Raw genomic sequence first — 16,923 nt, 5'->3', positions numbered from 1 at the left:
TAATTCTTAGAGCCCAATAATAAGAAAGTAAATAAGCCAATAAAAAATAGGCAAAATATTTGAATAGGCACTTTATTAAAGATACACTAATGGCAAATAAACACATGAAATGATTCTCAACATCATTATTCATTGGGAAATATAAATGAAAACCACAATGTCATACTATTATATACACATTAGAATTGCTAAGATTAAAAACATTGTTCCGAGTGTTGACAAGGATGTGAAACTACTAAAACTCTTATACGATGCTGTTGGGAATGTAATATGGTACAATCAAAGGGAAAAAACTTGGCAGTTTCTTAAAAAATTAAACATATACCTAACATATGACCCAGCCACTTTACTCATAGATATTTGCTGAAGAGAAATGAAAGCACATACCTAGATAAGGACTTGCACACAAATATTCCTAAAAACTTTATTTCTAATAGCCAATATTAGTATTCATCAATAGGTGAATGGATAAACAAACTGTGGGATATACATTACAACAGAATACTACTCAGTATTAGAAAGGAATACTACTCAGGAATCAACTTACTGATGCATGTAATGAATGACATGAATCTTGAATACTGCATGAAAGAAGCTATACAAAAAACATTACACTGTCTATATAAAACTACAGAGAATTTAAAATAATGGATAGTGACATAAGAAAGATTAGTAGTTGCCTACAGGGGGGCTTGGGGGTAGAGGAAGAAAGATTTGGGAGGGGGGATTACAAAGGGGCATGAGAATATGGGATTGAAGGATAGTTCATTATCTTGATTATACTGATGGTTTCGGATGTCAAAACTTATCCAACTGTACACTTCAAATACACATAATTTATTGTATGTTGCTTCAAACTCAATAGATTTATCTTTAAAAAATATGATGCAGTTGGGTCTGGTTCAAGATGGTGACAGAGGAGGAACCTGAACTTACCTTTTCCCAGACTCCCTAAATCTAAAGCTACATATGGAACAATTTCCTCTGAAAGCAACCTGAAATCTAGTTGAGTGACTTCCATACATCAGGCAAATGAAAAACCTAGGTAAAACAGGCTAAGACACAATCTCACCATAAACCCAACCCCCTGTGTAGTGACCCATAATCAGGAAAGAATTTACAACTCTAAGCTTCTCCTTGAGAAGCAAATGGTTTAAACCCCATATATGACACCCCAGCTTTATGATCCGAACCTGAGAGATGAGCCCCCAAAACATCTATCTTTGAAACCCAGCAGGGCTTGCGTCCACGAAACCCACAAGGCTATATATGGTGAACTGAGAAACTATTCTTAAAGTGTTCACGTGGACTCACCTGGCTACACCCCAGGGCTAGTGCAGAGGCAGCCGACTAAAAAGGATGAGGTGTATCGAATTTTCTCTCATACATTTTAAATCTATCGTACATCTCTATACCACCTTTGATATTCATGGTACAAAGTATTTCTTTCAAAAGAAATCTAGAAGCATAACACTGTATGCAAAAAAAAAATTCATTTACATATATAGTTTAGTCATACTTATCCAAATATATTTTTTCTTTCTCAGTGATAAAAAGCTCTGTTATGAATTATTCTGGATAGCTAAGACACAAACTTTCTTAAGATTGCTGAATAGGTGGAAGGATAACATTATTCCAGCCCCAAATTAGTAGGGTCTGGGTCTCAGGAGGATAAATACGTTTCCGAGAAACAAGCACAAGGTTTCTTATGATCTCTTACTTTTAAATGATCTTACATTGGTACTAATCAACAAAATTACACCTCTAAAAATTACCAGGATGGTCAGGGTCAGTGTATGGTAATTCTGAATGAAAAACTGAATTAGGCCATCAGTATACAGAAAACAACTGGTTATTAGAGCTTTACTGTTACTTAATATAATTAGGGTGAATACGGAAAATATTTCTTCAATGGTATGCAATGAACTTAAAAATAATTAACATATAATAATTATTTAATTATTGCTTAAAATATTTTCCACATTAAGTCATATTCTCCACAATTTTCTTTTCAGCAATCCGATCATTATTTAATATTTCATTAGAGTCAGAAAGAAATTTCATTTCCAGAACCTCTAAAAATACATGTTTTATATGTTATTTTATTTAATCATAATAGACTGGCAAAAAATCACTTACCTCCCACAGTATTTAACTATGATAGGTTAGCACTATTGTCAAGTCCACTTTATAGTAATTAAGGGGATTAATTCCATGGGATGATTTCCCTTTACCAAGGACTACACCATATCTATCTGTCTAAGGCAGTGGTTTTTCTCAGACATGTGCATCAAAATCATCTTTTTAAAAACAAATAGGCCCGGGGCTGCTCTCAAATATTCTAATTCAGAAGCCACGAACAAGGAATCAGGCATCTTGAATTTCTGAAAAGTTCTCAAGATGATTCTGATACGTACTTCCAACTGAGAATCAATGATGGAGAGAAATAGCTTACAGGATGAGGCCAGAGATCAGATTATCACTGAGACATAGTCCCCACTCCAAAAAGAAAACCTTTCCCTTCCACGATCTCCCTTGACTCATTCCTCCCTTAATTAGTTAATACTTTTGTTTTCCAGAACAAGGAAAGGCATTGAGAAGTCAAAGGAATGGAGGTAAGCTGCTGTTCTCTTGGTAACAGACATATGGATATTTCTGGGAGATTACTTAAGAAGAACAGAAAATAAGAACAGAAAAAAATCATTATCAAAATATGATCTATTCCATGAACATTATTAGTTCATTTCCTTCTCTTCCATCACATCTCCACATTTTTCATGGCAGCTCTTCCTCACCCTGATGCTAATCAAAAAGTGATCTGTTCTTGCCTTTTCATGTATAAATTTTTTCTCTTTAGTGAAATAAGAAATTTTTTTTTAAATTTATTTATTTATGATAGTCACACACAGAGAGAGAGGCAGAGACACAGGCAGAGGGAGAAGCAGGCTCCATGCACCGGGAGCCCGATATGGGATTCGATCCCGGGTCTCCAGGATCGCGCCCTGGGCCAAAGGCAGGCGCCAAACCGCTGCGCCACCCAGGGATCCCGAAATAAGAAATTTCTGTGACTAAATTACATTTGAAAGAGAACACGGCAAAATATTAAATAAAATCATAATAGGTCTCTTAATGGTGAATTTCTTTTCATTGGCCTCCCAAAATTGTATTCACATGACAATAATTCTATGTTTTAGGATTTAAAGTAAACAATTTTAGGAAATATAAGTAAAAAACTATATAATTTTCAGCAATATCACAACTTGACTTAGCTGCCTAGAATTCTATAGTTTTCATACTACAAAAGTCAATAACCTACTTAGATTTCTTATTTTTTGACCAGGGAAGAGATATGCGTGTAGTCAGTTAAAAAAAAAAAAAGAATATATTTAATTTATGTAGGCTTTTAACAATATTCCATATAAAAGGTTCTTTTAAAATAATGCTCCTATGGAAGGAGATGAATGATTTAGTTATGGAGAATTAACTGGTTTATAGAAAAGAAGGAAAAGGTGGGTATAATAAGGATTTTTCCTTATTGTAGAAATAGAGAATTAATAACTCCACCTCAAGGGACACCTGGGTAGCTCAGCAGTTGAGCATCTGCCTTCGGCTCAGGGCGTGATCCTGGTCTGGGAATCAAGTCCCGCATCGGGCTCCCTGAGAGGAGTCTGCTTCTCCCTCTGTCTATGTCTCTGCCTCCTTCTCTCTGTGTATCTCATGAATAAATAAAGCTTTAAAATAATAATAATAATAAAAAACCTCCACCTCAAGCTGAAACTGATATTCTTGATATTTTTATAAACGATCTGGGAGAAATCGTCATTAGAAACTCTTAAATTCAGAGACGAGGTGGAACTTGTCTGGAGGAAAATTTGAAGGAAATACTCAGCAAAATTATAAATGTACGTATGCTCTGACCAAGGCATTACACTTCTGACTTGTCTTACAGACACTTGTACATGGGCTCAATGTTCAATGTAGCCTTGTTTATGACAGCAAAAAAATGGAATATTCACTAATGGAGGAACAGTTAAATTAACATACATAAGATACTATGCAGCAATTTTTAAAATACAGTATTCATTGTACACCAAAAGTGAAATTAAAAATGCAAAGATTACATTAAACCTGTTGAATAAAAGTGCTAAGATTTTATGAAGTTGTCTAAGACACAGTTCTTACCAAATGTCTTGTGTCAGGCCTTGAAGCTTGTAAGTGTTCAAACTCTTCTATTTTTGCAAGATCTACGTCTTCCTTTAGTTCCCATGTACTATCTTCATATGGTAATGAGCACCACTTTACTAAGTAGTAAATAACAGGCTGTAAAAAAAAATTTTTTTTCACTTTACCATTTTGAAAAAGAGTAGAGACAGCTTAAATAAACCTAACCTTTATTAATAAAAACTAATGAAACATTTTTTTCAGTGTTTTTAAGTCATTAATTTTTAAAAAGCAGTACATTTTAACATTTGGAAAGTTTTAGGTTTTTCCTACTTAAATTTTTTTTTCCTAAATATTTACCTCACCAGTGTCTTTATCTTCACAAAAAGAGACTTCTAACACTCTGTCTACTTCAACGTAGTCTGGGTTAAATGGTTCCTCTTCCATCTACAATTAAAAAGTAACTTAATGGATAACTGACAAAGAAGTAAAAAGATAAAAGCAAAATCAATGCAAATTTACTAGCTATTTTCTAGAACAAACTGAAGTTTGATTTCAATTAAATTTTCAATAAATGGGACTCTTCTGTTTTAATTTCAAAAAGATATCTAAGATATATGCCTATATTATGAATTACCATGTTATGTATAATAAAACCATCTGAGTACCATCAAGAAATAAGGTACCTCACACAAGTGACTTACTCTAGAAGATACCTTCTAACATTTTCCTAGAAGAGCCTCTGTACCTGTCTTGTGCCACTCTCCTCACTCAGGTCTATGTGTTGGAGATCAATCACCCAACCTGCAGGCTTATCTCTCAGTTGCATCAAACATTCTTTATTTGCTGATTCCTGTGCTCAGAACCCAGTTACTTCAATGAATTCAAACTCTATTTGAGCTACCTTGAACGGCACTCACTCTTCTACCTTCTTTCCTGTGGTTTTTCTACTGGGTTAATGATAACAGAGTACCCCTTCCACACCTTACTTCCAGTTACACTAGTCAGAAATAGAGAAGTCAGCTCAGATTCTATCTTTTTGTGTTTTTTTTTTTTTAATCTCCCACATCTAATAAGTCATCAATTCTTACAGATTCTGCCCTCAACTCCAACTCCAACTGGTTCTTCTTCCTCCTTCTCACTGCTTCATCACTTACTTGGACCTTGAAAACCTCCTGATAGTACTCAACTATCTTTCTTGCCTCCCTTTAATCCCTTTTCACATTGACCCTAGAATGATGTTTCTCAGATATAAATCTTACCTATTGCCCCCTTGCTTCAATTCCTTCATTGACCCTCCCTTGTTTGGGGATCAGGCCCACATTGGTTTTGGTTTTTGTGGAATAAGCAGGATCCTACCTTTTTCCTCCAGCCTCATCTCCTATTGCTTGGCACAGCTGTCCCCCAGATTTCATGCTTCCAAAGTACAAAAACACAGGCTTTTCAAACTCCATGTTATGGCACACCTCCATGTTTTTATACTCCTTCTTCTCTCTTCTGAATAGACTGTTGTTCCTTCTCTTGTCTGCCTGGCTGCTTCCTATTCATTCCTGAACGCCTTACTTTCAATAGCCCTTCTCGGCTATCTCTGCTGCCTCTCCTCCTCTGCTTAACCTCTAAGTACTGTAGTGCTCCATGGTTCTGTTTTTAGTTCTCTTTACTGTCTCAAATCCTTCCTGAACGAGAGTATCATCTCAGGATCTCTTGATAACAAAGAACACTGCCCAACATCAGAATGGTAATGAGGTACTTTAAGACAATCTGCATAGCTCCAATCTATGCTGTACCTGAGTCAAGTGAGAAAAATCAGTCTTTGTGAAAAATTAAAAGATTATTAGTTAAGTACTTCTAAAATCTTCAGCTCATCAGGAACCTCTGTATTGGAGTGAGGATGTGAAAAGTTTTTGACCTCCCAGCAGGTCAAAACTTTTGAGTAGGTCATCGAAATCATCAAATTTTTGAAGGAGATTCTATAATTACAAAAAAGTAACAGTAATTTCATGGTGAAAAAAAATCTCCCAGATACCACCATAATCTAGTGGTTAAAGTGAACACCACCAGTAACAGGGCAAATGAGTTCATACTCCTCCTGATGATTCAGTGAGAAGGGAACAGTATCATTTCTGTGGTGGTCTTTTATTTTTAAATTTTAATTCCAGTGTAAACATTCAGTGTTATATTAGTTTCGGATGTATAATACAGTAATGTTCTCTTAAAAAATACGTAACAAAAAAATGCATGACTTGAATCCTCAGGCAACATGAGACAACCCCAAAATTAGGGACATTCTACAAAATAAACCACCTATACTCTTAAAAAAATGTCCAAGTAATGAAAACCAAAGAAAGACCAATTAACAGAAACATGATAACTAAATTCAACATCTGATGCTAAATTGGATTCTGGACCACAATAAGCACAAAACCACCTTTTTTTGGCTATAAAAATAGTGGAACAATTAGTGAAATATGAATAAGGTTGGTCTATTGATGAGCTAGTACTACATCAATATTAATTATACTATTAGTATGTAGCAGAATTTAAAAAATTCAATACTGAAGTATTTGCAACTTACTTTCAAATGGTTTAAAGAGAAAAACCTATGTGCTTTGGAGGGAGGCAGAGAGAGAGGAGGACACAGGCAGAGGGAAAATGTGAATCATCAGGCCAACTGTTAAATATTAACATTTAGGGTATCTTATTAAAATACATGTAGGAAAATAAAATGTACAGCAAAGGGAATATGGTCAATGGTATTATAATAGAGCTGTCTAATGACAGATGGGAGTGACACTTGTGGTGAGCACAGGATAACATACAGACTAGTGGAATCACTATGTTGTATCCCTGAAACTAATGTAATACTGTGTGTCAACTGTACGTCAATTATTTATATATGTGTGTGTGTGGATATATATACATATGTATATATGTAAGAATTCATTGTACTATTTTTGCAACTTAGATTTTTCAAAATAAACACTCTACAAAATCTTCAAATTAAAAAGTTAAAAAAATTTAGATGAATCTCAAACTGTTCTAAAACAAACCTATTGAAAAAAGTCAAAGATTTAGAGCAGAAAAGGACATGAACTAATTGATGAAGCCTTTAAAATGAATTATTCCTATGATGGTTTATTCACACATACATAAACCTGGCACAGAAAATAGGCTATGTATTTTATGTAGTGAAAGATCTTAAGTTTCCATTGACTTGCTATATTACCATTTCCATTACTTGAATAAATTTGCTGATAAAATTCTCTGAGAGGGACGCCTGGGTGGCTCGCTGGTTGAGCGTCTGCCTTTGGCTCAGGGTGTGATCCCGGAGTCCCAGGATCGAGTCCTGCATCTCCCTCTGCCTGTTTGTGTCGCTGCCTCTCTTTCTCTCTCTGTGTCTCTCATGAATAAATAAATAAAATCTTAAAATAAAATAAAATTCTCTGAGATATTAATCCACTCATATTCAACTCTAAGTATTGAAATACATGCTAATTTAAAAATACAAGAGTTCTCTACCAGTCTGAATCATCTGTGTTCCTGTTTCAGCTAGTTTCCAAGCTAACTTGGGAAGAGAAAATTATTCTACATAGATGGCATTTGTATGCAAATATCTAACTCAGAAGCCTAAAAATTAAAATGAATAATACTTGAATTTTTGATAAATACGTGTTCAGAGTTCAACATATCACAGTTTCATTTATTTCTTTTTCTTACGTCTGCCAAAAAATGTGCTCTTTGGGCTTGTCTCAATTTGAATCGTTTGATTTTCTGCTGGATCCTTTTATCTTTCAACAGCTGCTGCTCTGTGGCCCACTCACAGTGAAGATAGGAGCTAAAATTTTTATAAAAGCAGTGTATTAGAATAACACAGAAAAACATGATTTTGGGGTTTCTTAAGATTTATTTTCAATCGCAGCATCCAATACAAAATATTCAACTTTATGAAGAGGTAGCTCATCATTTCATTTTACGTCAATAGATTGTGTACAATTTCTAAAGCCACTGTGATCACTCTATCCTAAGAAGACTATCATATAAGGACGAGCAATTTGCCACAGAGAAACAGAATGGTAAACAAAGGTGTAAGGGTAACAAGATATGATTTATCATTTATTTCCTCACTGTAACCATTTCATCATGATCAGAAAGAAAGCTAACCTCTTTTGAAACCCATGTAATTTTATTTTAAACATTTGCTTTTACTTAGGTAAGGAAAATGTTGAAGAACATCTGAAAGTTCGACAATATAAATATAACTGTCTATAATTTGTAAAAGAATATTTTATAAAGATTTCTGTATTTTGATGTTAATAATGAACATTTTCTGAAAAATATTTGCTTATATTTTACCATATGAAGTTTTGAACTAATAAAACATTTTAACATTCAGGTAAAATTTAAAAAGATAATTTAACTTAATATATTCATATTAAGTTATATTTTATAAATATAAACATAAATATTTATATTTAATTAATTTATAACAATAAAACTATTTATAATAATCATTAAATAATTTGTTATTAATTATAATTAATAAAAATTATTAATATCAATATTTATATTAATTTAAATATGAATCAGCATTTTCTATTGTTTTTCTAACTCAGATACTTACTAATTCTTGTATTTTACAAAAAATTCTTCTGTATCAATCATCACTCCAGGTGATACCTAAGAACATAAAATCAATACTTATGACTGATAATCAGGCCATGGAATATAATGCATAAAATGTCATGTGTGATTACTTACTTCCTTTTTTACAATTCTAGAAGATAGTATTTTGTCTACAATTGCAGCATCTTCTTCACTTGGATTCTCCTATGGGAGGGAGGAAAGAAAATACGACATCACATTCTAAAAATTCCTTTAGTTGCCACTTTGTATGTTTATGAACACATTAAAATTCAAGAAACATTTATTTAACATGTGTCAGGCACTGTGGGAGGAATACAAAATGGAAATACAAAAATGGAAAAACAAATCATTGACATTATTGTCCTAGTCATCATTTGCATCATCACGGTAAACATACTATGCTTCTTAATGGGCTCAGCATTATTATCAGTACTTTACATACATTAACTAATATAATCCTATGAGGTAGGTACCCATTGTTATCTCCACTGTACAGATTAGGAAGCTCAGGCACAGAGAACATAAGTACTTGCCTAAGGTGTCAGATAGCTCAGCTGGCAGATGAGGGGTTGGTTCACAATCCAGATAAGGAAGATTAAAAGAATTACAAAAAGAGAAAAATGTATATGCAAAGGCAGAGTGCACCTATGTTCATAAGGTCAGAGCATTCAGTGCTTGTAAAGAAGTGGCAGGAGATAAGGTAAAAAAAAAATCCATACACATATATGATGTGCTAAAAATGCATCATTATGTTTTGTAGGACTTGGGAAGCTGTTAGAGGAGTTTGCAGTAGAAAAGTACTATGGGGCAGCCCGGATGGCTCAGTGGTTTAGCGCCGCCTTCAGCCCAGGGCCTGATCCTGGAGACCTGGGATGGAGTTCCACGTTGGGCTCCCTGCATGGAGCCTGCCTCTCCTTCTGCCTGTGTCTCTGCCTCTCTCTCTCTCTCTCTCTCTCTCTCTGTTTGTGTCTCTCATGAATAAATAAGTAAAATCTTTTTTTTTTTTTTTTTTAAGTACTATGACCAGGCCTGTAATTTAGATATATTCTGCAGAAAGGCTGGAATGTGGAGGAGTTTCAGAAATATATAGTTGGGGGTGAAAAATGTGGGGATAAACTGGAGGAAGAAGCAAAAGAAGAAAACAGAGAGGATAAATTCCTAGGTTTCTGATCTGAATAATTAACGGTTCTATTAACTACACAACAGGGATTCTAGGAGGGAAAGCTGGAGTAGGTTTTAGGAACAGATTTCAAAAAATGTATGTTGGTTTCAAATGATTTGTAGTCATAATCCCAAATCTGTCTTACCACAAATAATTGTAAAGGCTGTTCACCAGGTAAAGGAGCTGAATTTTTTTTTATTTTCATAGAACCTTGAACCTCTTCTTCAGATTGTTTCCCTTCTGCATCTTCTGCGTATTTTTTTCTTTTAATTTGACGATTAGATCTTCTTTTCTGTAATGAACCATAAGGATGATGTTTATATGACAGATTTTAAGAAAAGATTTTTTAAATAATTACTTTTAGTGTAATTCTGTACATTAAATTTTTTTTGTACATTAAATTTCTGAGGTTGTATTCAACATTCATTCATCTTTTCTCATTTTTCCTTTTAACTAAAGGAAGATTACAATTTGCCCTTTGCCACAGGCTTAGAATCTTGTTTTACTTCCTCAAGTTTCAAATAACAAAGATTAGTAATATCTTTATTACTTTTCTTTATAAATTGTTAAGAATAAAAAGATTTGGGGATCCCTGGGTGGCGCAGCGGTTTGGCGCCTACCTTTGGCCCAGGGCGCGATCCTGGAGACCCAGGATCGAATCCCACATCGGGCTCCCGGTGCATGGAGCCTGCTTCTCCCTCTGCCTGTGTCTCTGCGCCCCTCTCTCTCTCTCTCTCTCTCTCTCTCTCTCTGTGACTATCATAAATAAATAAAAATTAAAAAAAAAAGAATAAAAAGATTTGTTTTATTGAACTATTCCACACCTTGGGCAAAACTTGTTTTATTAGTAATACATTTATTGCTTGATTACTTCTCTTTAGAAACTATTATTAAGAAGAGTAAAAACATGTTTTATTTAGCTTTTTCACACTTTGGGCAACAGGTGTTTTAAACTGTTAATACTTTCATGGTTTTTGCCCCAAACCTAAAAAGTGCATCAGATGAATACTGGTTAAATAATTAACTGGGGACATAAATTAAACAATATTTACCATAAAACCCATGAACTTATGTTTAAAACAGAATAAAGAGTATAAAATGTTTTAAAAGAGATACATAAAACAATCAAGTAAATCTACCAAATAATTAAATGTGTATGAAAGAGGAACCAGTGTTTTACTAACTTTACTAGCTTCCCTTAAAAATAAAGAACATCACTATCAAAACCAGAGGTAAGCCTTTTGAAAAGTATTACATGTAGTACCATAATCTTAAAATAATCTAAGTGTTTTTAAATCAGGTATCAAATACAGATGGCTTTACTTACCTCCCTAAAGATCTAATATTTGCTGCTCCCCACTATAAAATCAAAATCTCACGTTGGCTTGAAGACTTCAAAGGACTTAGGTCTGCTTTTTTCCACCTCCCTAAAATCTCAAGGGTGGAGGCATCTCAGCCAACTTTTCTATTGCTTAATAATCGATAAATCTACCCCCTTCTTTCTTTTTCTGTGCCATTTTGTTTTATATATTTAGTAACTCCTGTGACATTCCCCCATAATGTAACCTGCAAAATAACCCATGTCTTCTCCTTTTGGTTTCTGCCAATGTCAATTTCATAGGCCTTTCCTACTTCCATAGCCATGGCAAAGATGGTTCAATCAGTACAGCAGATGGAGAGAAAATGTTATCTGCATCCAAAAAGGTGCAGTGGCCTTTAACTTGCCTCTGCCTCTTTCTTTTGAGTTGTGGAATACTGAGAGAAAGAAAGGCACTAATATGGTGAGTTAGCTTAGCCAAATACAGTAGATAACTTCCTGGCTCATTTAGGATGAGTCTTACCATCTGTGGCCATGAAGATATTTACATCTTCAAAACTCAAAATAACATTTCTTTTAACATGGGACTCAGGAAGGTGGCTCATAAAAGTTATAATGAAAGGACTTTTGGAAGCCCAAATTTTCCTCATCTTGTTTTGAAAAAAAAAAAAAAGTAATTCTTATTATTACTTGAGGGAAAAACTCTACGGACCTCTAAAATAAGGCTAAAGGAATATTTAGATTTCTACAATGAGCATCATATGGCTCGGAATATTCAAGAATAGTTTAATACACAAACAGTAACATTCAGTATTCTAACAATAACATGTATTACCAATGTTATGTCTTATTGGGCACAAATCTCAATAATGACGTTTAAGAATAATTCAATATACTTTTAGAACACTCTGATGTTTCCAGCACTTTCTGGTCATTTAGGCATCTAGTAGTTCTTTGAAATGCCTCACTTAGGTCTTTAGTAAATTGTAAATGAGTGGCCTGAAAGAATCCTTTGAACTCTTAAAAGTGCAAATTCAGTTGATTCTTCACAGATAAAATGAGCAATAAATTTGTAAACTGCACCCTCATGAAAACTTTATCAGCCTAAAAGATTAATTAAAAAGTCTGAGTTATAAGATCATAGCTGGAATCACTACAGTGGAATAAATTATATTCTACTAGAGTACCCAGTTACACATGAAGCAAAGCCAAATGAAGTGCCACTCTAATCAAATTATCTTTCTCTGTCATGTAATATCACTACCACTTTAAAAATATAAAAACTAATTTGGTGTACACATTTTGGCTAATGTGTTTTTTTCTGGTTTTCTTTCTCTTAATGTATTCAAAGCACGATTTAAAATAGTGACAAATTCTTTCAATTTCTTTTTTCCAGCTTTTTTCTTCTGTCTTAGAGGCTTCAATGGATCAGCCCACAACACTTCACCTAAGCAGTCAGAAATACGCTCTTAAGTGACTAATATTTCATTTCATTTCAACATGTTACTTGTTTCCTACAATAATCTTAATATAATGTACTGCAGGGGTTTTTTAAAAAAATTAAGTCTGCAAATACAAACTGCTGAAGTACTCTATATTAAGATTAAAGGTAAAAAATTAAATATCACATTCAGATTTTTAGATTTCCACCTGACTCCAAACTTGAGACAAATTTTTCAGCCTTCAAATCTTGACAGTCCCTGGTGGTTGAAAGCTATACAGACCTTTCCATCATTCATATGATATGTTTAAATATATCAATAATATAGATTTAGAATTGCTTATTAGAAAATACTTCTTTCCTTCTCTGTGTATATTTTTGTTAAAGCAACGTACCTAGTAGAGCAACCTAATACTACAATGAAAGGTGTGGAAGAAATGTGCATGTTAATCTATTCTACCATTTCATTGTTTGGTAATTACATAATGGAAAAATGGCCAGCCTTATGCTAGTAAAAATTAAATTGAATTTTCTCATGGTGAATAAAGTAACTGCAAGTTTGCCTGAGTGAGGAGTAACATGTGAAGAAAAGCCAGGCCATATAATATTAGGAGCTCAGTCACTGCCCTTACCTCAACTCTTGCAGCAGCCCAGGAGCCTTGAGCCACTACTCTCCCATTGGATAAGCTGCATAAGGAAGAAGAAAGGCCATTCAGGGGCTTTCTGGCCCCATAATGCAACAACTGCCACCACCCATACGGCCTAGAGTTGTACTTTAATTATTAAAGAGGAGAGGGTGGCCTGAATTATGACCTTTACTATATATGTATATATATATATTTTTAACTTCACACAGTTATTTTGAATATCCACTGATAAAAAAAGGCAAAATGCATAGTATTCTTGTCTACATTACGGGATTTTTAATATAATTGGTTATCTTTTCTTTGACAGAAGCAGACCAAAGGAATTATCTCTAGGAATGATTCAATCCATTTGCTCTATCATTGTATGTGATTCTAAAAATTAGTATCTCCATCATTAAGTTCATTCAAAAGCACTCTTTAAGTACAGGATAATATCACTAGATATTTCTCCATGCTAAAAGCCATCAGGGACTTTGGACTGTTATTTAACCTCTCTGGGATTTGGCTTCATTATATGAAAAATGAGGGGTTTAGAAAGAATATGTAAGTTTCCTCCCAGATCCAACATTCTATGGTAATACTACCAGGAGCGTATTGTCATAATGCTGTCTTCAAGTCCTACCATATAATAAAATGTAATTTTACTACTAAACTACAATATGAATAACCATAAAGCAGTTTTAGGCTTCTAAATAATCCTATCAGTTCTTCATTTCTCAGAAAAAAAAACGTGATACTCACTTGAGTGTCTTCCTCTTTGCATGCATGCTGTGGCATCTGCTCTGTATCAGATATCTCATCTGAAGATTCATTCTTTCTTTTTTGTTTCTTACCCAATGTAATAATGAGTTTGCTGTTTCAAGAGGAAAAGAGTAAACACTATGAACTCTCTGCCTTTTCTCTATTTGTGGTCATACTAAGATGGCCATGATAAACTTTTTTCCATTTCATATTACGTGAATGTTCAACCAAAGAGGATAATTATCATGAACTCCATAATGACATTTTCAAGACAAGAACTACATTTTAATGGAACAAACACAAACCAATGTTACAGCTAACATAGTTTTAAGCATAGAAAGGCAGTCAAGTTCTATAGCTTGTTTCTAGGCTCAAAATTATTTTTCATGGGAAAAATGTCAGGTGATATAACTGTATTTAGTAATTAAAATAATTCATTTATTATTTTGTAGATTTGGAATGAGAATTTTTCCCTTTCTACCTCTTACTAAATTCAAATTCTAGTTAAGGTCCTTATATCCCACCCATTCCCTAGAATCCTCTACTACTTTTTACCCTAATTTCTCCCTTACTTGAAATACTTTAACAATTGTTAATTATTTCATTTACGTTAAGGCTTATCTTGGCTGTACTATATGTTCCTAAAGAGTTAAAAAAGTCTTTTTCTATATTTCCACAGTTTGCCTGTCTCTCTCATATATATGTGTATATGTGTATTAATTAATGTTTATATACACACATCAAATACAAACATTTAAAATGAAAATGTGGTATTGTTTTTTTTTTTTTTTCCTGATCAGAGGTGGAAAGTACAGAGCTTCCACATTTCCTTATTTTGGGTCAACAGATGAGAGGGCATGATTTATTGAAGCACCATACTAATCACAAACCATGCTAATTGCTAATCAGGGAAATTCTATTTTAGATATCTATATTCCAAACAGAGAAAATTTCCCAAAATATTTTCAAGTATGATGTATCATAAAGATAGAAGAATTTTCTTCAACCATTATTTATTTTTATTTATTTTTTAAAAATATTTTATTTATTTATTCATGAGAGATGGGGGGGGGCAGCGACATAGGTAGAGGGAGAAGCAGGCTCCATGCAGGGAGCCCGATGTGGGACTCAATCCCGGGACTCCAGGATCACACCCTGAGTCAAAGGCAGATCCTCAGCACTGAGCCACCCAGGCATCCCAACAATTATGTATTAACATCGGAGAACCTGGAGGTTAGGAGCACATACTTTGAAATCACAGCATCAAAGATTTTAAACCTGATTCTACCATTTGCCTATCGGTAAGACACCTGGCAGATTACTTGATCTCTTTTAGCCTTAGTTTCCTGACCTGGAAAATAGGGATACTATAATAGCTACCTCTACTGTTATTGAGAATTAACTGGGATAATGCAAATGAGTTCTTAGCAAAGTCCTGACACGGTAATTTCTGAACTAACTTCTAATTATTATATGCCAGGCACTCCTTGGTTCTAGGATTCGAAGATAAAGTGGACACAGTCCCTAACACTGAAGTATCATTGTTAAAATATGAAAACACAGTTCAAACGCAAAAGTGGAAGTTAGTACCGGATGTAATGTGAACACAAAAGTGCTTATGTCTACTGAAGAGTACTGAAGTGCTTATGTCTATTGTAAAGGAATACCTTTTCAGAAAAGGTAAAGTCTGAGATAGGAAATGAATGATACAAGGTGTTCAACTGGTAGTGAAAGAATAGGGTGGGGTACATTCCAGGTTGGAGGGATATTATAGAAGAATGAGAGAGATGTGCACTGACAAGAGCATGTCAGAGATACACAAACTACTAGAGGAGAAGGAAGGAGAGATGGTCTTCTAGATAAGCTGAGGATCACAGAAGATCCTTTTAAACTCCACAAGGCAGGAATTGAAACAGAATCTGTCTTGTTCATCACTGACAACAAATGGCTCAGAGATATTCAGAATAAATGAAAAAAAAATAAAACAATTGGAAGATATGAGAATTTTACACAAATAAGTTCTAGGGATGTGATATACAGCATGATGATCAGTTAACAATGCTGCATTGTGTATTTGAAATTGCTAAGAGAATGAATCTTAAAAGTTCTCATCACTAACAAAATTTGTAACTAGTAAGGTGATGGATATTAACTATACTTTTGTGGCAGTAGCTTTGCAATAGGTGCATATGTCAGATTATTATGTTGTATACCTTAAACGAATACAATGTTGTATGTCAATTATATTTCAATAAAATTGCGGGGAGGGAGAATTTCAAACAAGAGAGCAATGCAACTAGAGGAGAAATTCAAGGCATGGAAACCAGCCATCAGGCAAATGACAACCCAAGTGAGACATGAAGGATGGAACACAGGGCCATGGCTATGTGGATAAAGAGGTGAAGAAAGGCACAGGCTTTATTATGGAGGCAGAATCAAGAGACATGGTCACTGCCTGGATGGTTAGATGTGAGGCAAGAAACTTCTAGAAAGAGCTACTCCCAGATCATTCTTGTATGGCACGATTACCCCCTTCAACAGGAGACAGATAATTTTTACTTGGTATCTATCTACTCACCTGCACTCTTAAGAGTATGTGAAGAAAGCAAATAAAAGAACAGCTTATGTTGGAACCAGGATATTAGAGAAGGTACAAAAAGATACTCAGAAACAACATTAAGGAAGCAACCATGTTTATGCTTCATTCCCTCTCACAACTTTCATTGGTCATTTATTCCTTCTTTTGGTCCCTTTTCCTTACTCTGGTTCCCCTGCTAAAATAAAACTCTCCCTTGAGGTCATATCTACT

At 34.3% G+C, this 16,923-nt stretch overlaps 1 protein-coding gene across 13 annotated transcripts in view; it reads right to left on the bottom strand.

The window, feature by feature from the left end:
* CHD9 (chromodomain helicase DNA binding protein 9) overlaps nucleotides 1-16,923 on the bottom strand; it is a 221,508-nt gene that overhangs the window by 78,880 nt on the left and 125,705 nt on the right. For all 13 annotated transcript variants that reach the window (XM_055330958.1, XM_055330956.1, XM_055330963.1 and 10 more), the window contains 7 exons: nucleotides 14,115-14,226; nucleotides 10,113-10,259; nucleotides 8,920-8,988; nucleotides 8,783-8,838; nucleotides 7,879-7,996; nucleotides 4,522-4,608; nucleotides 4,183-4,320 (listed from right to left, as the gene is read on the bottom strand). In XM_055330958.1, coding sequence (XP_055186933.1) covers nucleotides 4,183-4,320; nucleotides 4,522-4,608; nucleotides 7,879-7,996; nucleotides 8,783-8,838; nucleotides 8,920-8,988; nucleotides 10,113-10,259; nucleotides 14,115-14,226 — 727 coding nt within the window. The remainder of the gene's footprint in view (nucleotides 1-4,182; nucleotides 4,321-4,521; nucleotides 4,609-7,878; nucleotides 7,997-8,782; nucleotides 8,839-8,919; nucleotides 8,989-10,112; nucleotides 10,260-14,114; nucleotides 14,227-16,923) is intronic.

This window comes from Nyctereutes procyonoides, unplaced genomic scaffold, assembly GCF_905146905.1.
Source record: "Nyctereutes procyonoides isolate TBG_1078 unplaced genomic scaffold, NYPRO_anot_genome, whole genome shotgun sequence".
Taxonomy (NCBI): domain Eukaryota; kingdom Metazoa; phylum Chordata; class Mammalia; order Carnivora; family Canidae; genus Nyctereutes; species Nyctereutes procyonoides.
The sequence above is the reverse complement of the archived record's forward strand: the minus strand, read 5'-3'. Positions and strand labels throughout refer to the sequence as shown.